The sequence below is a fragment of the Muntiacus reevesi genome, chromosome 1, assembly GCF_963930625.1.
Source record: "Muntiacus reevesi chromosome 1, mMunRee1.1, whole genome shotgun sequence".
Lineage (NCBI taxonomy): Eukaryota > Metazoa > Chordata > Mammalia > Artiodactyla > Cervidae > Muntiacus > Muntiacus reevesi.
In genome coordinates this window covers 195,039,956-195,067,863 of record NC_089249.1, presented here as the reverse complement: position 1 = coordinate 195,067,863, position 27,908 = coordinate 195,039,956, and the positions used below count along the sequence as shown (strand labels likewise).

Below are 27,908 nucleotides of genomic sequence, written 5' to 3'. Positions count from 1 at the left end.
GTAGCATGCCAGGCTTCCCTGTCCATCACCATCTCCCGGAGTTTGCTCAAACTCCCGTCCACTGAGTCAGACAAGCATTTACACAGCGTTAATTTCCTTCATGCATTTCTCCCAAGTGTGTGCCGGGGCTTGGAAGCATAAACAGAAGCAGAGTCAGGAAGTTCCAGGTGTACAAGGTGTTTACTGAGGTAGACGGAGGGCCGCAAAGTGGATCCAAAGAGCCAGTAACGTCTGAGGGTCCAATGGCAAAGGGACAAACACATTCTTTTTATAAGTCAAAATAAACATGGGCAGGAAATTGGTGCCCCCCAACCCGCATTGGAGAACTCCATCTTTTTGTAATAGAAGAGCCGTGTCTGAGGTTTATGCATGGGGGGCGGGGGAGGGGGCGCCCGGGAATACCTGCTGGGCTCCTGGAATGGACACGCCACGTGGAGCTTCTCGTTTCTTCTAGATGGAAAAATAAAGCAGCCAGGCTGGCTTCAAGAACCAACTCAATAAGGAAATGAGTCGAGTGTTGTGTCTCTTTGGTCACGATGGAATTTCAAATAGGTGTTTTTTCATTCTGACGAATGATTCCATTTCACGGTGTCTCCACAGAAAGGCAGGACGTTCTCCTGTTTACGCTCGTCCTTCAGGAGCTGAGGATATTTCATCTGTTCCCTGTCACTCTGCTTAGACTCTGCCAGCCCGTGGGTGTAGCAGCTCCCGGGAAACTGGCTTCTGGCGACCTGTACATTATTCAAGACCACCGTGTTCTTGTTACTGGGAAGCCATCAGTCATATGAATGGACCTTTTTATGGTTGAGACTGTCCCCAGGGAAACCCTCTTTGCAATTCAGACCTTCCATGGTGACAGATTTCAGACTCTGACATTTCTCATTCCCACTCTGTTGTTCCCATGGATGCTATGGTTCTCTCTCTCACCTCTCCCCACTAGAAAATGGTTATACAAGATCCCAATGCTGGGAAAGATTAAGGGCAAGAGGAAAAGGGGACGACAGAGGAAGAGATGGCTGGATGGCATCACTGATTCAATGGACAAGAGTTTGAGCAAACTCGGGGAGATAGTGAAGGATAGGGAAGCCTGGCATGCTGCAGTAGATGGGGTTGAAAAGAGTCAGACATGACTTAATGACTGAACAACAGCAACAGTTAACACAACATTGTAAATTAACTCTACTTTGATTTTTTTTAAAAAGAAAAATGGTTATACCTAATCCCAAAAATGACACAGAAAATGTAAACATGTGGGCAAATATCAACGAGAAAAATATGCATGGAATTCAAGGCAGCAGACATTATCAAGGAAAGGAGAGAGGTTTTGCATTAAGTGAAGGGACAATCTTTAAATGAGGGTCAGGTATGCATAGAACCAACTTCAGAGAACAAATTGCAGGAAATAAGAGGAGAGTTAAGAAACCTCAGGGGAGATACAAACAGAGCCTTGATCATGTAGATAAACCTCAATTAAGCAACAAGGAGTTTGAATAATATGGTTAATAAGATCATGGTAACAGATATGGGCTGGACTTTGTATTCTGCAAACAATACACATTTTAAAGTGCTCTTGGAATATTTAGAAAAACTAATCATCTGTTAAATCTCAAGGGGAAAAAAACCCCAATACTTTCCAAAAAGCAGACATTGAACTGCCTAATCTCTGGCTGTAAGTAAACATAACTGGAAATTAATTTTTAAAAGCTTAACCAAACAAACATTCAAGACAAGCTCCTACCATGTGATAATTAAAAACAATACACAACTCTTTTAACTTTGGTCAAAGACAGAACTCAGCACTGCAAGGATAGATGTTTTAGAAGACAGAGGAGATGTGAATACAGACTTAAATGATTAAATAGAGAAATCAGAGAAATGAGACAATGAATAATGAAACAAATCTACACAGGAAGAAGGAAATAATAAATTAGTGGGGACTCAGTGATTAGAAAACAAACAGAACTGACAATTTCAAAACTGGATCTTTTAGAGCTGCAATATGCAATAGGGTAGCCATTAGCCGCAGCAAAATTAATTCTCAGTCACATCGGTTGGTTTCCAGCACTCGGTGGCTACACATGACTAGTGGTAGTAGTGTTAGTTGCTTAGTTGTGTCTGACTCTTTGTGACTCCATGGACTGTAGCTGGCCAAGCTCCTCTGTCCATGGAACTCTCTAGGCAAGAATACTGGAGTGGACTGCCATTCCCTTCTCCAGGGGATCTCCCCGACCCAGGAATCAAACCTGTGGTTCCTGCATCATAGGCCGATTCTTTACTGTCTCAGCCACCAGGGAAGCCCCTGCTGCTGCTGCTGCTAAGTCACTTCAGTCGTGTCCGACTCTGTGTGACCCCACAGACAGCAGCCCACCAGGCTCTGCCATCCCTGGGATTCTCCAGGCAAGAGGGAAGCCCCTAGTGACTACCAAATTCCACAGTACAAATACAGATCTTTTCTGTCAGTGAAGACTGTTTATTGGGCAGTGCTATCTTAGCAGGAAGACTATAGTGTAACTAAGGGGAAAATATGTGGGAGGAATAAATATTTATTAATAAAATAAAGACAGACTATGGAAATGTAACAAAACCCATGAAAAAATTATAAAGCCAACTCTGGTAATAAGTAACTTGCAGAATATTATTAAAATAACCATTTGCTGGTTTAAGTGCTTATCTTATTTAGATTAAGTTTTTAGTTTAGTTGATAGTTTGTGTCTGACTCTTTTGTGACCCCATAGGATTTCCCAGGCAAGAATACTGGAGTGGGTTGCCATTTCCTTCTCCAGGGGATCTTCCCAATGCAGGGATCGAACTCGTGTCTCCTGCATGGCAGACGAATTCTTTACCTCTGAGCCACCAGGAATTTAAGTTAGTCATTTCCTTTCATAAGAAATTAAAGTTCTGAATTTGCCCCTAAGAACAGCTATGCTTGAATCTCAGAAGTTGTGCTCTTTTGTTGTTAATTTCTAAATAGCCTGTAAAAGTTACATTGACTCAAGTAGCAGTAGGCTAAAACTCAGTAACTTTTAAAAAGTCATTGCTACAGTTAATTGCCTAAAATGTGTATGGATTTCATATATACATGAGGGAAATTTTCCAAAATATCCATAACAAACAAGGCACTTTAACAAGAGTAGTTTTAAGGAGCAGGTTGGGGGGGGGGGGGGCGGCGGGGAGTTGAGGTTCGGGTTAGCAACGGGAGACACAGTCAATCATGTACAGAAGCCCTGACATCCTGGACTCACACCGCAGATCCAGATGGTCTAAGTCTGAGTACCTAGCTTCTTTTCTTAGTTCTTCTTGTGAGTCCTGTGCACCTGCCCAAGGTGGAGACTTGGGAGTTGTCCATGTTGATAGGCCTGATAACCCCACCTAGCCTGATGGCTTCAGAAGTCAGCCTCTTTCTCCCTGTTCTCTCTTGTCTTCTTTATCCAGCTACCAGAGAGCCAAAATATTGATCCTGAATGTGGATCTGAAAGTGAAAGTCACTCAACCCCACAGACTGTAGCCCTCCAGGCTCCTCTGTCCATGGAATTCTCTAGGCAAGAATACTGGAGTGGGTAGCCATTCCCTTCTCCAGGGGATCTTCCCGACCCAGGGATCGAACCCAGGTCTCCTGCATTGGCAGGCAGATTCTTCTTTACCATCTGAGCCACCAGGGAAGCCCGAATGTGCATCTGGTGGTACCTTTTTCTGGCTGAAGCCCTTCTTTGGCTCCTCCCGCCATGCAAAGTCCAAGCCCCTCGGCTCTCTAACTGTCCTATCTGGCCCGAAGTCCCACACCTTTCCCTCTGTACTTTGCCCTTCATCAGCTCTGAACTCTTTATACTTAAAGGCAGCCCTGATGATTCACACATTTGCACGTACTGTCCCTCTCCTGCTGGGTAAAACCAGTCACCTGATTCCCTCCACTTTTTTTTCTCCCTGTGAGTTTTTCTGTGCACCTACTGTGTGTGCATGGTACTGGGATGCAGTAATCCGACAGATGCAGTAATAAACCTCCCCTTCTCAGGATTTCCCTGGTGTCTCAGAAGCTCAAGAGTCTACCTGCAGTGCAGGAGATTCAGGTTCGATCCCTGGGTAGGGAAGATCCCCTGGAGAAGGGAATGGCAACCCACTCCAGTATCCTTGCCTGGGGAATCCCACGGACAAAGGAGGCTGGTGGGCTACAGTCCAGAGAGTCCCAAAGCGTTGGACACAACTAACACTTTCACTTTTCACTTTCTCGTGGCTTGCCTGTCTCTTTTGTGTATCCTAGGAAAGAAGTGATAATGTCTCCATTCTTTCTGCAACCCAGTGCCAGGAGGGGCCCACATCCAGGTGGGCCAGAGTAAGAAACACCATGAATTAAACCCGCAGTGTATCCATGCTGCCGCACCCGGTCCCAGTCTCCCTGGGAGACCTGGGTTCCAACGGGTCCTGCTGCTTGCTAGCTGAACTGGCATTTATGTGCTTCAGTGTCTCCATCTATAATGGCGGTGGTTGTTTGAATAATAGTGTTAATAAGAGCTTATTAACTGATATAGGTTGAATGGAATATACATCTTAAAGTGTATTCACGTGGAATGGGGTGGGGGTGGGGGGACGTTAGAGAATGCCCATTCACCGCTTGGGTCTACAGGAATCGCAAGCAAAGGTGTGCTGCGTGCTTAGCTGCTCAGTCATGTCTGACCCTTTGCGACCCAATGGGCTGTAGCCTGCCAGCCTTCCATTCCTCTGTCCATGGAATTCTCCAGGCAAGAATACTCCAGTGGGTTGCCATGCCCTTCCTCCAGGGGATCTTCCCAGCCCTTGGATTGAACCCAGGTCTCCCGCGTTGCAGGATTCTGAGCCACCGAGGAAGCCCAAGCAAGTATAGGTGGACATCTTCAAATGTGGGGGCGAGAGGGAACATTGGTTGGAGGACACTCCGAAAACAAACCTTGTTAGTTTTCTTAGGAGTGTAATTTATGAGCATGGTGTTTGGTATTCTGGGCGCGTGGAGGGTAGAAATCTCGAGAGTAGGGTCCGAGAAGAGTGCGAACTCTCCTTGCCACACCCCCTAGCCCCCAATTTGGCAGATTTTACTGTTGGACCCTGGAGAGCCGATGCCCCTCTCTGGGCCCCTCTCAAGTGAGGCCTGGGGCCGGGGCTCCCCTCGGCCCCGGGCGCTGCCTGCCACGCGGTGACCCGATCTCCTCCCGGGCACACGCCCAGTTCCGCGCGCGGCCCAAGCCACCCGGCGGCCGCTTGAGGCGGTCCGCACACTCGGTTTCTCCTTTTCTTTAATTTCTTCCAAACTTCCCTCCTCTGCGGGCCTGCCCTGGAAGGTTTGCACCCTCGAAAGGGTCCCCTTCCTGGGGCCCCCGGCCCGGACCGCCCTGCGGCGGTCACAGCCAGAGCGCCAGTCGGGCTAGCCGAGCCCCGCGCGCCCGGGGGGCGGGGCCAGGGCCCCAGCAGCACGCCCGCCCATTGGCTGAGCGCTAGGGCGGCGCTGAGGCTGCCGCCACCGCCGGTCCCGGATTCCACGGAGCGGAGCTCACCTTGGGCTTTGTGCTTCTCTGCCACGGCCAGCTTGCGGGGGGCGGGGCTTCTCCCACCGTGGGTCCGCCCCTCAGGGACACACACACACACACACACACACACACACACACATAGCTGTTTGGAACCAACCAATCTTGAGGCTGCCCTAGCGGGGAGCCACCCCCCCCCCCCGGCCCCCCCTCGCCCGCCCCTTGAGGCTCCGCCTTCCTCTGCAGGCGCCGTATTTCTGCGACGAGCTCCGCCACTCGATTCCAAACGCATCTGGGAAGATATTCGCGCGGGCGGGGGCGGCATTGTCGGAGGAGGAAAGTGGAGCGGGTTGGGGGATGGGGGGCTGCTTTGCTTCAAGAACGCTAGCTCCTGCGGTCGCGGCTTCTCAAGAAGCGCAGACCCGAAAGGGCGTCTGGACAGTTGACCACCTAGCTGTCAAAAGTCACTCAGTCCCCCTATCCCACCGTTAAATCAACTAGATTCCAAGGGAGGAATTTACCGAGAAGGTGCTGCCCGCGCCCGGGGGCTTCGGAGACTCGAACCTCCGCTGTCAGAGTCTGGGGAGGACGCGAGGGAGAAAGGCATAGGATGGACTTTAAGGAGTTTATAAAATTCACACTTTCAGGGAGGGCCACGGGGCGCTGTGGTTAATGTGTCCGCCGGTCTATGACGCCACTGTTCCCTTTGGAAATTTCTGGAAAGCAGTAATTTTTGGAATAATAAATCGAGTTGTTTTTTTTTTTTAACTACAGGCTTTGAGAAGGAGGGCAATGTAGCAAAATGCTATTAACATATGATGTGATATGGAAAAATTTAATAGTGGGTTTATTTTTTAAGTTTTGTTTTTACCATATAACGTCTTAATTGAGAAAAACCAAATCGATTTGAACTTAAAAGGGCAAAGAAACCAAAAGTGGCAGTATTTTTATAAATATGTCATTTACCTCTCGGTTTTTGTCCCACTATTTCAGCTTTTAACCTTACTTGGATATAAATCGGTAACTTTTCATTTTGATGTAGTTTACAAGTTGACAGAAAAGTCTCAAGAATTGTACCAAATTCACTAGTTTTACTTCTTTGATTTTATTATCTGTCTCGTGGATTTATATATATATAAATAAATTATATATATATATATATATATATATATATATATATAAACAGAGAGAGATTACCCCTCCCTGAATCATCCGAGAGTCAGAGGCAGGCAGGTGCAGTGTTCCTTTGCCTTTAATTCCTTGGGGATTATATTCTAAGAACAAGAAAACACTCTTACACAACCGTGGTACAATGTTTAAAATCAGGACATTAACACTGATGCAATATTTGAATCCACAATCTATTAAATAAATTTCATCCGTTGTCCCAGTGTTGCCTGTCCTCAATAATATTACTTCCTGTCCCTAGTCCAGATTCCAGTCTTGGAAAACACTTGGTAGTCACTTACTTTGATTGTTGATTTTGTACTAAGGCAAAAAAAAAGGATCCTAAGAGAAAACTTTGTAAAGCTCCCTCAGATGTCTGTCAGCTATTCTGACAGTCACTAGCAGAATATTTGGGAGTAGAATGATATAATGGATCAAAACCCTTTCTTAATCATCTAGCAGAGTTTTTTTTTAATGTACTTTTATTTTTAAATTTTTATTGAAGTATTGTTAATTTACAGTGTTGTGTTAGTTTCAAGTATCCAGCAAAGTGATTCAGTTATACTAAAAAATGTATTTTTAAATAGTTGGCAATTTCAGAAGGGTGTACCCATACATAGGAAAAATGAAAAATCAACTTGTGCTTATATGTGAGTATGCCGCTACCCACCCTCTACTTCATCCACATTTCTTTTTCCACAAGAAGTCATGGGGCACATTTCCTGTGTCCCTTCCAGGGGGACATATGTCACATTCATCCTTTTCTTTCCCCCTCATTTGAAAATGTAATTTACATGCAGCAAAATTTATGTGTTTCAGTGTGATATTCTGTGGGATCCTTGTTCCCTGAGGAGGGATCAAACCCGTGCCCCCTGCATTGGAAGTCTTGGAGTCTTAACCACTAGGCCTCCAGGGAAGTCTCATTTTGACTGGTTTTTGGGCTTCCCTTGGTGGCTCAGATGGTAAAGAGTCTGCCTGCACTGCAGGAGACCTGAATTTGATCCCTGGGTCAGGAAGATCCCCTAGAGAAGGGAATGGCAACCCACTCTAGTATTCCATGGACAGAGAAGCCTGGGAGTGGCAGAGAGTCGGACACAACTGAGCGACTAACACGTTTTTCTTTATGGTCATGTAACTACCACTACAGTCAAGATATGGGACGGTCTGGTCACTCCCCCACTCCAAACTTCTCTCTGTTGCTTGCAGTCAGCCTTCCCCAGTTCCAGCCCCTGGTTACCACTAATGTGTTCATTGCCACTAGAGTTTTTGCTTTTTCCAGGATGTCACATAAAGGGAATCATAGAATGTGTACCTTTGGAGACTAGCTTTTTACACTCAAAATGATGCAGCTGAAATTCATCTCTGTAGCGTGCGAATCAGCAGTTAAATTTTAAACAAAATATTTTTTTGGAGGAAAGTTGCTTTACAATGCTGTGTTAGTGTCTGCTCTACAACAAAGTGAATCGGCTATATGAACGCGTGTGTGTGCGTGTGTGCGTGCGTGCTCAGTCATGTGCTTTGCGACTCCGTGGACTGTAGCCTGCCAGGCTCCTCCGTCCATGGAATTCTCCAGGCTAGAGTACTGAAGTGGGTTTCCTACTCTAGGAACCTTCCTGACCCAGGGATTGAAACTGCGTTTCTTACATCTCCTGAGTTGACAGGTGAGTTCTTTACCACTAGTGCCGCCTGAGAAGCCCCATATATACATATATTCCCCCTTCTTTTTGGATTTCCTTCCCGTTGAGGTCACCACAGAGCGCTGAGTAGAGTTCCCTGTAGTATACAGTAGGTACTCATTAGTTATCTATTTTATACTTAATTGTGTTTATATGTCAATCCCAAAGAAAAAAACAAATGTGAGATATTGACGCATGTATGTGGAATCTAGAAAAATGGTACAGATGAACATATTTGCAAAGCAGAAACAGAAAACAGATGTATGGACACCAGGGGGAAAAGGGGTGGTGATGGTGGGAGATTGGGATTTGATTCTTCTTTGACTGCTCTCTAGAGTTCATTGTATGGAGATACAATGTTTGTCCATTCCCCAGTTAAGGGATATTTGGTTTGGTTTCCAGCTTTCGGTGATGAATATAGCCACCGTAAACATTCCCGTGCGGGTCTTTCTGTGAACCTAAATGTTCTGCTTTGTTCTTCACTTCACCTGGGTAAACCCCTAGGTTCTGTGGTAAGGATCAGAAGTATATGTTTCACTTTATAAGAAATGACCAAACTGTTTCCCAAACTAGCTGTCCATTTCAGAGTCCCACAATGTATATCTCTTTCCTTTTTCCACTAACAAGCTATATTCTTTAGATGCTTTTTTCCCCTTAATGCTATCTTGGAAGTGATTCCAACATTAAAATACATCGAGCTGGCTCCATTTTCACAGCTGTGTACTATTCCATCTCTTTGATCCACATTAATTTGTCTGCACAGTCTCCTGTCTTGGACCTTTATGTTGCTTACAGGCTTTTGCTGTTGTAAAGCCCAATGGCTGATGTCCTATGGGGCACAGAATATCCTTGTCTGGGTGTCTAGGTGCACATATGCTGTCTTGTCTGCGGGATAATTACTAGCAGTAGATATACTGGGGTCAAATTGCACCTGCCTCCTTTGCTTCATACCACCCCTTTCTCTCTCTTTCTCTCTTTTCTTTTTTTGGCTTCTCTGGGTCTTGGTTGTGTCATGGGGGCTTTTCTCCCGTTGTGGGCTGTAGTTGTGGCGTGAGGGCTTTGAGCACACAGTTGTGCCACATGGGCTTAGTTGGCCCCATGGCATGTGGGATCTTAGTTCCCCGGCCAGGGTTTGAACCGGCATCCCTCGCATTGGAAGGCAGATTCTTTACCACTGGACCACCAGGGAAGTCCCCCATATCACCTGTCTTAACCCAACTGAGATTTCTGTAGATTTCTCCCTGGAGAAAGAGTCATTTGGTCAGGAGCCTTCCACTTTACTTCAGGAAGTTCAACTGGAGGAGGCCCTCTTGCGGTTTGTTTAGAATTCACTTTTCAACCTTCTCAGTGGGGTGGAGTGAAAAAGCCACTTGAGGTGAAAGTTTCAGGAAGGTAGTGGCTGTTTCTGCTCTAGTGAAGTTGGAGGCCAGGAGCTTTTAGAAACTTTAGGGGGAATTGGGAGGATATTGGGGCCAGCAGCCCGAGGCAGCTAGGGTCGGAGGGTGGGGGACGGGAGATGGGTGAACAAGGAACCTGTGTGTTTGGAAGGGGGAGTTCTGGGTGGATTTTCCACTACACACGAGTCATGAACCTGTCCTGGGAAGGTCCACAGCTCCTGGGCTTCTTGGCATTTTCTTGAAAAGCCTGCCATCCTCTCTGGAAGGAGCAGCCTGGAGGGGAGGGCATGACATTTTGAGCCAGGGCTGCTGTGTGTTGGGGACTCATTTGGTATCTATGAACGGGGGCCGGGCAAGGGGCACAGGGAGCCGACAGTCAGACCCCTCCTCCATTCCCATCTTGCCAAATGCCTGGTTTTCATAATTCAACCTGGGTCGGGGGATGGGGGTGGGGGGAATCACCAGTGGCACTTCTGTTAAATAAGATAAAGTACTTGGAAACAGAATGGAAGACACCCAGAGCTGGCTTATTGTTATCAGAATATAGTCTTCAAAAGTTAAAAAACACAACTCTTATGCAAAAAAACAAATCCCCCAACCAACCAGTCAAACAAACGAAAAAGAATACCAGGCAGCACTTTTAACCCTTTAGCAAGGGCACTAGCCGGGATGGTAAAGCCAAAGCATTTGCATCACTAAACTAGGATCACAAAGTTAGATATGAGGACGTTAATGTCCTAGGGGCAATAAACCTGTCCTCATTGCAGATTATTTCTTCTCTGGGTTAAGAATGATTTACAATATATCCATCTCTAAGTTAACATCTGGCTTTCTGGAGTTGAGGCCCTAACAGAAATAGTAAATCAATCACAGGTAAGTTTCATGGGGGAAGGGGTTGGCAAATGATCCAGCGCGTTGCCTGCTTGTGTAAATAAAGTTTTATTGGACACAATGTGTTTGTACCCACAGGTTTCCTCTGAGACTGTCTTCACAGAGAGTGCACTTGTTGTGGCTGGAACATATGGCCCAAACATTTGCTTTGTGACCTTCTGTGGGAAAATCTTGCCAACTCTTTTGCTGGAGAAGGAAATTGTTCTAGGTGGACCTCGTAGGCAGGGCTCCAGAAGAAGACTGAATGGCTCTGTGGGCAGCCTCTGGCCTTGTGTGTGAGCTTCGGGTCATTTTTTCTGAGCATTGTCTAGGCAGGAAGGTTTATGTGTCTGGGAAGTTTTTGGTAGGTCTTTGCCGACAGCTCTTTTGAACCGAAGTGCTGACTCTCAGAGGCAGCCCCAGCCCAGGAGACAGACTCCTTCCTGCTCACATGTGTGCTTTTCCAGAGGGTGGAGTCTTCATGGAGCCTAGATAATTGTCTGCCTTCTGTATTGCTTCCTGCCATTGAGTTCCTTCGGTTCCTGTGGACAGATTATTAATAATGATGAGAATGCTATTGCCCACAATAACTGCTATCAAATCTACACTTGCCTATCAAATAATCCAGTGCCTTGACACATCCCTTCTTTTAGGTGTGAGAAAAAGTTAAGAGGTTGTTATCATCCCCATTTGACAGACAAGAAAACTGAGGCTGTCATGGGTTCTTTACAAAAACCTTTGTAGCATGCCTGTGGGTGGAGAACTGTATGAGGGTCACTCCTGACTGGGTGGACCCTTTGGATGCCTGTTTCATTGTTTAAACCTAGGAGTATCGTGTTCAGAGCCAGAAGATCGAAGTTATGGCTTTCGCCCTGCTGGGGCTCAGCTGAGTAAAAGTCTCCTCTGTGAGATGGAGATAATGTTACTTACCTGCTCTCCCTGCTGGAGTCTTTATTATAATTAAGTAAGACTGTAATACTCCAATACTTTGGCTACCTGATGCAAAGAGCTAACTCATTGGGAAAGACCCTGATGCTGGGAAAGACTGACAGCAGAAGGGGGCGACAGAGGATGAAATGGTTGGATGGTATCATCAACTAAATAGACACGAGTGTGAGCAAACTCAGGGAGATAGTGAAGGACAGGGAAGCCTGACGTGCTATAGTCCACGGGGTCCCTAAAAGTTGGACAGGACTGAGCAACTGAACAATAACAAAGAATCTAATGGGGGGTATGTAAACCCTAAAGAGCCTCCACAGACATTGGTGGGTTAACTCCATCCTGCTCCTGTTACAGTTTCTTAGTTCTTTCTGGATCCACACAGAAAAATCAGATGATGCACCTGGGCACAGATGCTCCAAATTTTCCATGTAATTAAAAAAATAATAATATTTATTTATTTATTCTTGGCTATGCTGGGTCTCCACTGCTTCACTAGCTTTCTCCAGTTGCAGTGAGTGGGGGCTACTCTCTAGCTCCAGTGCACAAGCTTCTCATTGCCATGGCTTCTCTCGTTGCAGAGCATGGGCTCTGGGGTGCATAGGCTTTAGTAGCGGTGGTGCACTGTCTTGGTTGCCTCAAAGCGTGTAGAACCTTCCCCGATCAGGGATCAACCCTGTGTCCCCTGCACAGGCAGGCAGATTCTTAACCACCAGGGAAGTCCCTTCACATCTCTTATTCAATGGCTCCCCTCCCCCCACATCTGTGGATTATGACAATCTTGGGAAGAATTAAAATTCCAGAAAAATTTGCCTAAGAACCCCTTGCAAAGCTTGGATTTTCCCCCTTGACCTATAGGATTGATTTTCATTGTATAAATTTCAGCAGCTACAGTTATTCAAGCTCATCTTATTGTGTATAGACATTTTCCTCCTTTTTAAGTTGTAGTCGAGCACCCATTTGGTGAAGGGCATGGCAACCCACTCCCAGTCCTAGAGAATCCCATGGACAGAAGAGCCCGGTGGGCCACAGTCCATAGGGTCACAAAGAGTTGTACACGACTGAAGTGACTTAGCACACACGCACGCGAGCACCTATTGGTGATGCTGTCAGTGGGAATTCTGCCTCTGTTAAAAAGGAGATTCTGACACCTGCTGTAACATGGATCAACTTTGAGGATGTGTTGTGGTTTAGCCACTAAGTCACGTCTGATTCTTTGCAACCCCATGGGCTGAAGCCCCACCAGGCTCCTTTGTCCATGGGGTTTCCCAGGCAGGAATACTGGAGTGGGTTGCCATTTCCTTCTCCAGGGGTTCTTAACACAGATATCGAAACTGCATCTCCTGCATAGGCAGGTGGATTCTTTACCACTGAGCCACCAGGGTAGCCCTAACGACATGATGCTCAGTGAAATATGCCAGACACAAAAGGACACACACTGTCTGATTCTGCTCATTGGAGGTCCCGAGAGGAGTCAGATCTGTAGAGACAGGAAGTAGATGGTGAGGGTCAGGGGCTGGGGGAGGGTATGGGGAGTCAGTGTTTCTTGGAGACAGAGTTTCAGTTTGGAAAGGCAAGAAGGTTCTGGGGATAATTGTACAACAGTGTGAATGTACTTAATGCTACTGAGCTGTGTGCTTACAGTTGGTTAAGATGGTCAGTTTTATGCATATTTTGCCACAATTAAAAAAAAAAATTTGTTCCTCGTTGCACTTACCACACTCAGCAGCCACAGGGAAGTGGCTACCGTATTGGACAGCGCTGATCGAGAAGATTTCCGTCAACACAGAAAGTTCCACCCGACACCAATTCTTACGTGGAAATGTAGCTTCAGAGGCCTTTTAAAAGTTCCCTGGGTCTGGTCGGTGGTGTCCACATGGGCCGTAATGTTCACTGCAGCTCTCAAGGGGCCTGGGGATTTGGGGGTGAAGAACACGTCCCAGCTTCCAAACTGTGTTTTGAGCTATGCAGGAAGTGAGCAAAGAAGGCATCCTTGGGGAACAGGCTCTGCTTGTGGCCTCAGAGGAACCATCGGTCCAGGGACAAATTTGCTGGCAGCCTGGGAAGGGAAGGCTGGTCATGGAGGTCCAGGCCAGATACTGAGGGACCAAAATCAGGGGCAATCATGAAGTCATGAGTAGTGAGATGTCAGGAGAAAGAGTGTGTTACAAGCTGCTGGAGAATGCCAGAGTGGAGTCCAGCCTTCAGTGGACAAGTTCAGTTGCATCAAATAAGAAACTCCAGGCATAGAAATCCAAGCACAGTCCCTGCCCCGTTCATCACCTCCTGAAGGTCACAGCAGAAATACCACCTCCACTTACCTTCGGCACAGTGCTTGCTGTGTGTGCAGTTATACTTTTTTTTTGTTTAAAAATTGTTATTATTATTTTTAGGCTATGCTAAATCTTCAATGTGGAGTGCAGGCTTTCTCTAGTTGCAGTGCACAGGCTTAGTTGCCTTACCACGTGTGGGATCTTAATTCCCCAAGCAAGGGTTGAACCTGCATCCCTTGCATTGGAGGGTGGATTCTTAAACACTGGACAATAGGAAAGTCCCTGCAGTTATACTTTTAAATAATGAATATGCCTTCTCCATTAGATTCGTGGTCCTAAAGGCAAACTCTGTGGCCAATGTGTTCCCACAGGGGTTGTAAATATCTGGATGAGTGTAAGCAAATGTGCATCGAAGCAGAAATGAACCTTTGGGACATTTGCTTAACCTCCTGTCACCTCAGTTTCCTCATTGTAAAATGGAGAAAATGTAGAGCAGGATATATCTGTTTATACCAGTATGGCAGCTACGTGCAGGAGCAGACTTGCTTGAGGCTATTGTGTAATTTTCAGGAAATGTGCAGACTGCTTCTTAAACAAGCTGGTAATTCTGTTTGTTTGTTTCTAGTCTTTTTTTTTTTTTTTAACTTTATTGGAGTACAGTTGCTTTAGAGTGTCATGTTAGTTTCTACTGTACAGCAAGGTAAATCAGCTATACATATACACATATCCCCTCTTTTATGGATTTTCTTCCCCATTAAGGTCACCACGAAGTCCTGAGTAGGGTTCCTTGCGCTGCACAGTGGGTTCTCATGCGTTATCTATTTTATACACAATATCAATCGTGTGGAAGTGAAAGTGTTAGTCACTCAACCATGTCCGACTCTTTGAGACCCCATAACCCGCCAGGCTCCTCTGTCCATGTAATTCTCCAGGCAAGAATACTGGAATGGGTTGCCATTTCCTTCTCTAGGTTATCTTCCCAACCCAGTGATTGAACTCGGGTCTCCCACATTGCAGGCAGATTCTTTACCATCTGAACCACCAGGGAAGCCCTGGTGTATATATGTCAATACCAATCTCCCAGCAAGCTGGTATTAAAATTTAAATGACATCAACTTATAATTAAATTAGGTTAAAAAGCAAAGAAAATAAATACTTTGTACTTACCACTTCCTAATCATCTCAGTACCTTTTTCTATGATTATGTTTTTGAGGTTGTTTGCTACTATTGTTTCTATGTGATTGGATGTATTATTTAATGCTGTGCTACTGTAGATCTCTCGCTGGTTTCACATGCAGTAACTTTAGGTGGGGTAGCTTGAAAAGGACCCTGGTGAGAATATTTACACCATGGAAATTGGCCAGTGCTCTAAAGCAAGAGATTCTCTGCCCCACTCAACGAAGAAGTTGTTAAACGTTTAAGAGCACATCACTGGTTTGGGGGCTGAAACGAGTTAATAGTTATGCCTGGGAGTTGGGACATCAGAAACTAGCATTTTTTAAAACACGTATTTATTTATTTTGGGCTGTGCTGGGTCTTTGTTGCCATGTGGGCTTTTTCTCTTGTGACAAGAGGGGGCTCCTCTCTAGTTGCTCTGCATCGGCTTCTCATTGTGGTGGCTTCTCTTGTTGCAGAGCATGGGCTCTAGGGCGCACGGGATTCAGTAGTTGTGGCAAACGGGCTCAGCAGTTGCAGCTCCTGGGCTCTAGATCACTGGCTCAGTAGTTGTGGAGCGCAGACTTGGTTGTTCCTTGGCACGTGGGATCTTCCTGGGCCAGGGATGGAACCCAAGTCCTGCATTGGCAGGCGGATTCTTTACCACTGAGCCACCAGGGAAGTCCAGAAATTTGTATTTTTAACCAGCAGGCAGTGTGTGCTGTAGAAGTGAGCCATTGCTGACATGATTTTGTTTGGCTTGCACTTCCTCCTCTCGAGTTGCTGTCGCGGCATTGGGTAAAGCCGTTGACCCGCTGTTTTCTTTCTCTCTCCAGTGTGTCCGACCATCTGTAAGTCACATGGCTGCACCTCTGAGGGTCTCTGCTGCCACAGCGAGTGCTTGGGCAACTGCTCAGAGCCGGACGACCCCACCAAGTGCGTGGCCTGTCGCAACTTCTACCTGGACGGCAGGTGCGTGGAGACCTGCCCGCCCCCTTACTACCACTTCCAAGACTGGCGCTGCGTGAACTTCAGCTTCTGCCAGGACCTGCACAACAAATGCAAGAGCTCTCGGAGGCAAGGCTGCCACCAGTATGTCATTCATAATAACAAGTGCATCCCCGAGTGCCCCTCTGGCTACACGATGAATTCCAGCAAGTGAGTCCTGAGTGTGGGTTCCAAGGGGGTGGAGGGCAGGTTGTCAAGAGGGAAAGGAACATGGCTGGTAGCACCACCTGTTAAAATTGTGTGAGAAGCTGGAGTTGATTGGCTATGAGCGAGGAAGCTGCTGGTGATGAGTGACACAGTGGGGTCTCTCAGATGCCATTCTGGCCTCCTGGTTTGGGGCACTGGGCTTTGGAGAGGAAGTCAATGACCTTTCTCTCACAAAGGGCCAGATAGTAAATATTTTTGGCATCTTGCATACCAAAAATTGAAAGCTTTCTGTGCTTATCATTGGAAACAGAAGTCCATAGTTTCATATACAGTCCTTTATATGGCCTGATTGCTCCCACTGATGGAACTGTCCATTACAGCCCAGGTCAGAGCTCAGATTTTTTAAATGTTTTCTCCAAACTGGATCTGGATCATGTCCTGAGGTTAGCCTGGAGTGCAAGGAAGAAGGACTCAACTCTAGATTATTCTCAAGGCTTTGTTGTCTTTTGAAGGACAATACCATCAAACCATTTCCTACTATTTGGGTGAGAAAAAGCAGGGTTTTCTCTCCCCAGGGGTGAGTCAGGTTTCCTCCCCACACCTCAGACTTTTTGTTCACGCTGTTAGCTTCTCAGATGAGCTATTTTGGGGGCTTGGGGCTGGAACAGAGTTTAAAAAAAATCTGTTTCCTGGTTTTTGTGTTGAGGGTCTGAGAAAAAAAACGCCACAAAACAACACAAAAACAAATCAAAGATAGACGCACGTTGAGGGGCCTTGAGCTGACCTGCTTACGTAAAACATCTTCCCTCTTCAGACTTGGAAATGAGCCAAGTGAGAGTGTTCTGGTGGGAAATTTTATTTCCCTGGGTGGGGAGGGTGGGAAGGAAAACAACCTTTATTCTGGATCCTAGGAGCTGCTCTCTGAGTGTTTGTGAAACCTGCAAGTACAATATGTTTTGTTTCACTGTTTTTGATAAAACCTATCAAGTGGCTTTGTGGACCAAAAATAGGCTCCTATAAATCACCTTTGCATTCCAGACAGAGCTATTTTTTTCTTTTTTGAAGCCAGTTTATCAGTAAGATTGGGAAAATGACCATGTTCCTCATGATTTATTGTTTTTTTTTTCATGTTTGAAATAAAGCAAGGATATCAACATCTTCCACTAAAAGACACTGGCTTTAAATAGAAGGTTTTTTTTTTTCTGATCATAACAAAGATATGAAAAATAGAGCAACTTCCTTTGATGTTTTCCTGATGGGAGTGGCCCCAGGATTGAAGCCCCAGGAAATTAATGTCTTGTCCCATGATGCTTGGGACCTCTACTGAATGAAAGAGGGGGAAGAGAGGGATGTTAATGATGACCCATTCTGGCAGTAGTTGAGGGCTGCCCAGGTGTTGCTAGTGGTAAAGAACCCGCCTGCCAATGCAGGAGACATAAGAGACTTGGTTTCGATCCCTGGGTCAGGAAAATCCCCTGGAGGAAGGCATGGCAACCCAGGCCAGTATTCTTGCCTGGAGAATTCCATGGACAGAGGAGCCTGGCGGGCTACAGTCCACAGAGTCACAAAGAGTTGGACACGACTGAAGTGACCTAGCATGCAACATGGCAGTATGTTACTTTGTCAGTTAAAAAAAGTTTTTTCTTCTGAAGTTTTATTTTGTGAAAGACTTCAGTGCTGTCATGTTTTCTTATGTGGTTTGATATCAAATGGGGCCAGATATGTTTTCTTTCTTTCTTGTGGCTTTATCTGGGAAGTCGTTCTTGATGTTTTTATAGCAGAGGACTGTGAACCCATGTGGGTTCATTATATTCCATCCATGGCCACTCCGAGATACCTGGTAGGGTACACTTTAGTGAGATGAGGAGTATTAGATATTTGGGGTGTATATTAAGGGTGTGATGGGTATGGGGCATCCCTATTCTTCCCCCCACCCCACCCCCCACCCACCTTCTAGAATTCTCTGCCTCTTGATCTTTGCATGGCTGGTTTCTCCTGGTCACCCAGGGCATCACAACTTAAAATTCACTTCCCTTGAGACTTCTTTCCTGTGTGACCACCCTGCCCGAATTAACCATCTGGCTACTCTTTGGCACATCTCTCCATTTTAACACTTTTCATGCTCTTTACCACTAGCTGATATTTTCATCATCCGTTTGTTAATTTTCGCCAATGAGACCGTACGCTTCAGAAATGTATCAGCTAGCTCTTGCTGTGTAACAAACCTCCCCAGTACTTTGTAACTTGTAACAGCACTCATTTATGGCTTCTATTGATTTTGTGGGTTGACCAGAGGTTTATCTGGCTCGGCATGGGTCAGCTCTGATGGGATGGTACAGCCTAGCCTCTCACACCCTGCATGGCCAACTGGGGCCTCTCTCCATGTGTAGCCAGGAACAGCAGGCTTTAAACTGTGTAAGTTCTTCAGCCACTGCAGTGTCGCATGTGCTAATGCCTCATCAGCCAAAGCAATTCAGAGGGCCACGCCCAGATTCCATGGATGAGGAGGCAGACTCCACTTCTAGGCTGGAAAAGGACGTGTGGATTTCCCACAGGGGAAGTCGGTTGTTTGTTCACTTGTGTGTGCCTGTGGTTTACAACTGGCATTGGCAAAGGGCCAGATAGTAAATATTTTCCACTCTGAGGGCCATATGGTTGTGACTACTCTAGCCTTATAGAGTAATAATGGTCATAGATGGTACTCAAACCCATGGGTGTGTTCTGATACAGTGCTAGTTACAACAACAGGTGGCCAGCTGGAGTTGACCCGTGGGCCGTAGTTTGCTTATCCCTGGCCCAGAGGATCATCTGTCACATGATAAGTGCTCAGTGAATATTTGTAGAACCAACAAAAGAGCCCAAACATTTGCTCATTATTCTGTTTCCACCCCAGCTGCTCTGACACCAGCTGGGTGTACTACAATAGATGTCAACATCAACCACCTGGAGTTGGCATCGGACCCACAACTTAAAGGCTTGGTCCTCCACCAGACTGGCTTTACTTCACATGCCAGCCACAGTTTGGGGGTCCCCAGGGCAGCCACGTGGGCACTAGTGGTAAAGAACCCACCTGCCAATGCAGGAGACGTAAGAAACGCCGGTTTGATCCTTGGGTTGGGAAGATCCCCTGGAGGAGGGCGTGGCAACTCATTTCAGTATTCTTGCCTGGAGAATCCCATGGACAGAGGAGCATGGTGGGCTACAGTCCATGGGATTGCAAAGAGTCAGACATGACTGAAGCGACTTAGCACCTACACATCTGGTTGGTTGGCTATAAATTTTGAGGCTCCCACAAACCCACTGGGTTCAATAACTTGCTGGGGCAACTCACAGAGCTAAAAGAAAAAGGCTGTTGGTCCAAGCCTATGGATGGTAGCACCCTGGGTTAGGGATGCCTACGGAGCTCACCTAAGCACACATCACCTGTAGCAAGCTCTGCAGACACTGCTCCCAGGGGGGGGCCTATTTATGGCCGGGCCAACTCCTGTTGCGCTTCAGCAAGAAATCATCAGGGAATTTTAAGTAACAAGGTTTGTTATTCACAGGTCCTGGAGGGCCACACAGTGAGGTTGTGGGAAGGGGGAAGGACGAAGGAAGAAGGGAGAGAGACACACAGAGAGGAAAAGAGAGAGGGGGAAAGAGAGAGACAGAGTCAGAGAGAGAGAGGAAAAGAGGGGGAGAGAGGAAGGGAAAGAGAGGAAGTGGCCCTTGGGAGGTCTGCTTTTCTTAGGGTCTGAGGGCGGAGTGTCTGGGGTTTGATGGCTTCACTCTGGTGAATTTAAAGCTCAAGAGTGGGAATTGGGGCACAGGAAGAGAGAGGCAGTGTCCGTCAAGTGGTCAGTTATCTAGGTTCCTCAGGGCTTTCTGAAAGAGGGACCTTCAGGGATAGGGGCAGCCTTGTTCCTTATCTAGTTGTTTTCATTACATTTTACTCAAGACAGATGTCTTTTGAAATAGATGCCTCAGCAGTCAAAAAGCTTCATGTCAGGCACTTACAATTACAGCTTTATTATTAAGGAGGCACAGAGGATGAGGGCTGGGAGAGCTCCAGACACAGGGTTCCCATCCCCTCGTGGAGTCAGAAGCATCACGCTTACAGCACAGCTGTGTGCTCACCAGCCAGAAAAATGGACTGAGTTGGTGTCCAGAGTTTTTCTTGGGATTTTGTTATATAGCTGTGATCTATTGAATCACTGGCCATGGATTTGAGCTCCATCTCCAGCCTCCTTCTCTCTCTGGAGGTCAAAGCGATGAGGCAACCCTCCAAATCACACATTTGATCTTTCTTGTGACCAGCTCTCATCCTGAAGCAACTAGGGGTCACTGCTTCATTAGCACAACAAAGATGTTTCTATCACTCAGGAAATTCCAAGGCTGTTGAAGCTCTGTGCCAGGAGCTGGGCACCAGATGTGTTCTTTATTATACCACCATGACAAAGATCCTCCTGCAAAATTGAATAGGCAGACGTGTAGAAATAACAAGGGTAGCAATGATACCACTAGTAAAAAGTGATTATCATAGCAAAGGACTAATGGTTTTTGTTTTCTATGTGCCAAGTACTTTAGATGACATATATCATTCAGTCATTAAGTCCTCATCACCACCTGCCCTGTGAAGCAGACATTCTTATCATCTCTATTGCATAGCGTTTGTGCCTGCTAAGTCACTTCAGTCGTGTCCGATTCTTCGCAGTCCAGTGGACAGTAACCTACCACTCTTCTGTCCATGGAATTCTCCAGGCAAGAGTACTGGAGTGGGTTGCCATGACCTCCTCCAGGAGATCCTCCCAACCCAGGAATCGAACCCAGGTCTTCTGCACTGCAGGGAGTCTCCTTCATTGCAGATGGACTCTTTACCAACTGAACCACCAGGGAAGCCCCAAAATACTGAAATGAGTAACCTATCCCTTCTCCAGTGGATTTTCCTGATCCAGGAATCAAACTGAGGTCTCCTGCATTGCGGGTGAATTCTTTCCCAGCTGAGCCACCAGGGAATGTCAAACCCCACACAAAACAGCAGACAGCCCATCACCTTGCAGTAGCAGCCTGAGTACCACTAGCTGGGGTAAAATCATTAGCTCTGCATAATTGGTCACTACCGTTATGTCAGGAGTCCCATTAGTTCCTTGTAGTAGTGTGAGTTCTGTCTCCAGGGTAGAACATGATTCTCCATGGGGTACAGTGGGAGGCCCCTCTCTTTGGGGTAAGGTAGGAGCCCCATCATTTTGGAATGAGTACCCTGACCTTGGGGTAATGCTGTAGAACCTGTCACCTGGAGAAATGCCCTAGGCCTTTAGACAGTGGTTCTTATCTGGAGGGGGCTTTTTGTACCTCCTTCCCCAGGGGACAATGTTTGGAGACATTTTTGGCTGTCATGCCTTGGATAGGAGGTGGTGTTAGCATAGTATGGAGTGCGGGGATGCCGCTTAACACCCCTCATGTGCAGGACAGCCCCCAACAATGGAGAATTCTCCAACCTCAGTGTCAGCAGTGCTGTGGTTGAAGCGCTCTGCCTTATGGTCACTTGGGACCCTATGCAGCACACTCTCTGGTGTGTGTGTGTGTGTGTGTGTGTGTGTGTGTGTGTGTGTGTGTGCGTGTCCTGATCTTTCTCTCCACCCTTTATGCAGCTTGATGTGTACCCCTTGCCTGGGCCCCTGTCCCAAGGTATGCCACCTCCTGGAAGGTGAGAAGACCATCGATTCAGTGACATCTGCCCAGGAGCTCCGAGGCTGCACCATCATCAATGGAAGCTTAATCATCAACATTCGAGGGGGCAGTGAGTGCTCTGGGGGGAGGGGTTGCCGCCTCTTGGGATCCACTCTCCCTGTGAGCACACCAGAACAATGCTTGGAGACCCATCTGTGGAGTCATGCAAGGAACAATGTGCTTCCAAACTTGGGGTTCACAGCTCAGTCCTGGACCCATCACAATATTGTAATTAGCTTCTGATGAAAATAAATAATTTTTTTAAAAATGAAAATACCTGATGTCCCAACTCTCAGCTTGGAAAATAAGAATCTTGGGGTGGGGACAGGGAGAGGGCCAGGGAAGTGGGTCCAGGACTGAGCTGGGACCTCAGGCATTTCCATTTTTTAACATTAATTTATTTATTTTAACTGGAAGCTAACTATTTTACAATTTTGTGATGATTTTTGCCATACATTGACATGAATCAGCCACGGGTGTACATGTGTCCCCCATCCTAAACCCCCCTCCCACCTCCCTCCCCATCCCATCCCAAGCAGATAGCATGACCTCTTTTGCAGGTCTGGGGACTGTGTTTCCAGAAATTCTGTCACAGACAAAAAGTATTCCTCTGTTTATTTGTTCAGCAAACGTTTACTGAATACTCACAGTGAATAAGGCCAAGTTCATGCATGGTGGATCTTGCAAATAAACAAATGAATGTATAATATAAACCTAGGCAGTGGTACCTGCTACGAAGGGAAACAAAACAGGGGGATAGAGGGAGCAGGGGTCGGCCATATAATAAATACATTCAGCTTTTAAGGCAGGACAACCTCTGTCATAAACACACTGCCTTATGAATGTGTTTGGAGCTGGGCTTGCAAAAATCGTTTTCATCCTGGAAGTTAACTCTTGACCATGGGGAACTCTGGAAAGGTTAAAATATTTTGGTAGCAACCCACTGGATATTCATTCTCTCTTTTCCTTAGACAACCTAGCAGCCGAGCTAGAGGCCAACCTTGGACTCATTGAAGAAATTTCAGGATATCTGAAAATCCGCCGGTCCTATGCACTGGTGTCACTTTCCTTCTTCCGGAAGTTACGTCTGATTCGAGGGGAGACCTTGGAAATTGGGTATGTGGGCCTGATGCTGTATCTGTGGCCTCACTAGGAAGTTTGTGAGTTAGAAAATCTTGGGTTTTTTTCTGTCAAGACTTGGAAACAATGTAAGTACCCACTGATGGATGAACGGGTAAAGAAAACATGATGTGTGTATATATATATACATATATATGTGTGTGTGTGTGTATGTATGTATATGTATATATATATATATATATGTAACGGAATATTATATAACCATAAAACTACCTTTTTTTGCCAAAGGTCACACCTTTCATTTGGATTATTCCAATGACCTCCTTGCTGGTTCGAGAACTACTAGGGTCATCCCACAGAAATATAATGCAAGTCACATATGAGACTTTAAATGTTCTAGTAGCTACATTTTAAAAATTTTAGAAGAAATAGGTGGAATGAACTTTAATAATGCATTTTACTAAACCCATTAAATCTGAAATGTTATTTTGACATGGTCTCAATATCACAAAATGATAAATAAGATCTTTTACATCCTTTTATTTCATGCCAAGTGTTTGAAATCTGTGGGGGGTTTTTTGTTTTTACTTCTGATACAGTTCAGAAAGGCCACGCTTCAGGGGCTCAATAGGCAAGCGTGGCTGGTGGTTTCTGTGTTGGATAACGCAGGTCAAGCTGCTGTCCGTTTCCCGTTCATCATGTCCTGGTGGCCCACTCGTAATTCTAAGGCATAGGTCTACCTGAGTTACTGAGCTGTTATAAAACCTTCAGTGGCCCCCCTCTGTCTGCCGAGAAGGCACATGGGTTCTTGGTCTTGGTCTAGCATGCAGTATACTGGAGGGTTTGGTCCAGGTATCTCTTCAGGATTGCCTCTCACCTGTTGTTCAGAACAAGCTACTTTGCTCTTCCCTGGGACCAGCTCGGGTGCCTCTGTATCTTCAATCTTTCCCTTTTGCAAAACCCATATCTCAATCCATCACAGTCTTGCCCTCCTCCCCTACAAGACTGATCTCAAGTATCTTCCTGGCCTTGAAGACCTCCTCAGCTTCCCCTATACCCCTCACCCTCCATTCAACACATGATGAGTATGTGTCAAGCAAGTGGTTAGAACTGGGGATGGAGCACTGAATGAGGTCAATTCCAGCCGTGGTCCCACCATTTTGGAGGTGGAGATGACGAGCTGATGAATGATTAGGTATGTGTGTGTTTCTATAGGAACTACTCTTTCTACGCCTTGGACAACCAGAACCTACGGCAGCTATGGGACTGGAGCAAACACAACCTCACCATCACTCAGGGGAAACTCTTCTTCCACTATAACCCCAAACTCTGCCTGTCGGAAATTCACAAGATGGAGGAAGTTTCAGGAACCAAGGGGCGCCAGGAGAGAAATGACATTGCTCTAAAGACCAATGGGGACCAGGCGTCCTGTAAGTTGCAATGCTCTCATCCTTTCATGGACCAGATAATGTGACTTCCCCTGCCTCCCCCATCACACTGGTACCCAGGGTGGGTGTCACTTACCCTCAATGAGCTAAAACAACTAAGTGTGTGTTAGACTTTCTGAAACACTGAGGACAAGTGTTGTACACATTAATCTCTTTGCCAAATACCAAATACAATGCCTGATGCTGGAAGATGCCACATAAACATTGAATGAATGAATGAATGTCATCTCCCTTATATATATGGCCTTGGCTCAAATGCTACAGCAAAGTTCTGCCGTTGCTACAGTTGGAGATTGGGAGCTGACCACCCTCCTATGACAAGTTTTTCTCTTGAAGAAATAGCTGAGCGTTGAGGTGCAAAGGCTTCCATGATACCCTCATGTGAAGCTATTTTGTTATGAGACAATTTGGTCCAAAGTGTGGGAATTCAGGGAAAGGAGAGAGCAAGGTTGGGGTGGAGCTTAAGGGAGGGCTTATATTCCAGGCAGAGGAAATTACTGTCTCCAAGGCATTGTCTTTCCAAAAAGTGTTCCCTCCAAGATATAATGATCTGCACTCTCTCTAAATCCAGTTAGCTTGTATCCATTTGCACTGGAGTTACTTTTTCTGACATGTCAGGCAGGAAAATCACATGTAAGACAAATTGTGTTAGGACAGATATTAATCTTCAAAGTGTCCTTTTCCCAGCACCAATTGGCCACTTGTCCTTCCCTGTCAGTGCCAGTTCTTTAGTTGAGCATCTGGTCAAGTAATTGACTTGCAGTTGGGGCCAACCTATATGATCTGTTCTTGCCTCTGAACAAGGGAGAGGCACGTGGGCATGAGACCTCACCAGGAAACAGCAGATTGCCATCTTCCTTCTTGTGGAATCTCTTGGAAGTATGGGATCACCTGCTTTGGGCTGAAACAAATTATTTAAAATTCTGATACTGGGTGTTTTGGTTTTTTTTTTTTTAAAACCTTTCTAGGTGAAAATGAATTACTTAAATTTTCTTACATTCGGACATCTTACGACAAGATCTTGCTGAAATGGGAGCCGTATTGGCCTCCTGACTTCCGAGACCTCCTGGGGTTCATGCTGTTCTACAAAGAGGCGTAAGTAGAAAGATAAAGAGGTGTGTGTGTTACATTTGTGCTCAGAGGTTCCCCCACTGAGGTTCCTTTCTATCTCCTTCTTATCTGTGGAATAAATATCACAGATCCCTTGGTGGGATCTCACCAGTTGATGGTATATAACGTCAATAACATTTCTTATTGTCGAAAGCCAGAAATTGAAGCATGCAGGTTTCTTTTGAAGGTCTAGATTGGGCAATCTCCTATAGAAATATTCCATTTTGCACCTTGTATGTACATCTCACCAGACATTCTCAACAAAAAGTCACGGAGTCTACTTAGGAGGTGTCTTTTTTAAAAGTCTACTTAGTATGTGTCTTAGTAGGTATTTCTATTTAGTAGGTATCTACTTAGTAGGTGTCTTTTTTTTTTAAGTTTATTTTTAAATCTATTTTGGATTTTTTCCAACACAAATAATTACGGCAAAACAAACATGAAATTGATCATCTTATTTGCAGCCAATTAAGCCGACTGTGCTCTTTTCCCCATGGGGGCCCAGTGTGCAATGGCTGCAAACAGCAGCCTCCTTGGTAGTGTATGCAACCTGTTGCCTGTACAGGTAGCCCTAAGGGACCTTGGAGACAACTCTTCCTAGTGGGCATTCATGACTGGCCTGCTGTTTCTCAGTCTAGACTCCAGACAGGTATGCGCGGTGCCTTTGGAAAGCCCCAGGGCACATTGGCCAGGTCATAATGTCCATCCGCACCAAGCTGCAGAACAAGGAGCATGTGATTGAAGCCCTCCGCCGGGCCAAGTTCAAGTTCCCTGGCCGTCAGAAGACCCACATCTCCAAGGAGTGGGGATTTACCAAGTTTAATGCAGATGAATTTGAGAACATGGTGGCAGAAAAGCGACTCATCCCGGACGGCTGTGGGGTCAAATACATCCCTAATCGTGGTCCCCTGGACAAATGGCGGGCCCTGCACTCATGAGCATCAGCTCTGTTCCCTCCTTAATCATGCTCACCAATAAATGCTATTTCCTGTCAAAAAAAAAAAAAAAGAACAAAAAAAAAGAAATTGATCATCTTAGTAATGTTTAAATGTACAGCTCAGTGGCATTAAGTATATTCATGATGTTCTGTGACCATCATCACTGTCCCCCCCCACAATTTATTCATCATCTTATGCTGAAACACTGTCGTCATTCAATGACACCTAGTCATCTTGAGTATATGACTGTGCTGGAGTTTTAAAAGGAGACAGTGGAAGTGGTGATCATATTAACATGGATAATTGTTCCATCCCTTATGATTTACTATGTGTCAGGCTGTGTGTGGAGGAGTCAGCCCACATCCTCTCATGTGATCTTATCAATTACTTGGATAGTATCATCATCATGATCACTATTATTATTATCACTGGGAAATTGAGACATAGGGGAAGCAATCCCTTTCTCTTTGACTGTTTCTGTGTCCTTTCTCCTTGTGGCAGAAGATTGTTGGTGAGCAGGGTGCAAGCCTGTAGGAGGTAACGTCCCCCAGCCACATCACTCTGGTCTTTAGAGCTACAGTCAAGGAATGGTAACCATCTTTGCCTGTTTGAACTTGACAGCCCTTACCAGAACGTGACAGAATTCGATGGACAGGATGCGTGTGGCTCCAACAGCTGGACAGTGGTGGATATTGACCCGCCTACGAGGTCCAACGACCCCAAGTCACAGAACCATCCTGGGTGGCTGATGCGTGGTCTCAAGCCCTGGACCCAGTATGCCATCTTTGTCAAGACCCTGGTCACTTTTTCTGATGAACGCCGTACATACGGGGCCAAGAGTGACATCATCTATGTCCAGACAGATGCCACTAGTAAGCATTTCTTGTGAATGTGAACTTAGGCGTGAACTCAGACATCTTGCCTTTCATTTGAAATGCTTGTATTGGTTTTTTTTTTTTTTTTTTTTTTTCTGCATGGTCATTGGTTTCTAAAAGAGCCAGGCATTGAGATTTACAATTTCAGAAGATGAGGCAGTAGCAACAAGACATCAGAGAGGAACATATATTTCTTCTTACCATTATGGAAAATTTTCAAATATTTACAAAAGTAGGAAAAAAATAGCCCCCCTCCCTATGTAATCATCTCTTAGCTTCAATAATTATCAATATTTTGCCATTTTTTGTTTCATCTCTGTTTCTTTCCTCTTTTCCATTTTTTGGAAATTAAAAATTTTTAATTGCTTTCTTTTTAATTGAAGGATAATTGTTTTACAGTGTTGGTTTCTGCCATACATCAAATGAGTCAGCCATAGGTATACATATGTCCCCACCCTCCTGGTCTTCCCTCCCACCTCCCACCCCATCCCATCCCCTAGGTTGTCACAGAGCACCAGTTTGAGTTCCCCGAGACTTACAGCGAATCCCCACTGGCTATCTGTTTCACGTATGGTAATGTACATATTTCCATGCTACTCTTGGGAATCATCCTACCCTCGCCTTCTCTC

The 27,908-nt window shown here is 45.9% G+C and overlaps 1 protein-coding gene and 1 non-coding gene across 5 annotated transcripts in view; both read left to right on the top strand.

Moving 5' to 3' along the window:
• Nucleotides 1-27,908, top strand: part of INSR (insulin receptor) — a 141,318-nt gene that overhangs the window by 69,014 nt on the left and 44,396 nt on the right. For all 4 annotated transcript variants that reach the window (XM_065917844.1, XM_065917846.1, XM_065917845.1 and 1 more), the window contains exons 3-8: nt 15,804-16,125; nt 21,753-21,901; nt 22,803-22,947; nt 24,127-24,341; nt 25,328-25,454; nt 27,026-27,276. In XM_065917844.1, the coding sequence (XP_065773916.1) occupies nt 15,804-16,125; nt 21,753-21,901; nt 22,803-22,947; nt 24,127-24,341; nt 25,328-25,454; nt 27,026-27,276 (1,209 nt within the window). The remainder of the gene's footprint in view (nt 1-15,803; nt 16,126-21,752; nt 21,902-22,802; nt 22,948-24,126; nt 24,342-25,327; nt 25,455-27,025; nt 27,277-27,908) is intronic.
• LOC136156399 (small nucleolar RNA SNORA70) lies at nt 25,925-26,059 on the top strand. The gene has a single exon (XR_010660960.1). It is a non-coding gene; the product is annotated as a small nucleolar RNA SNORA70 (small nucleolar RNA).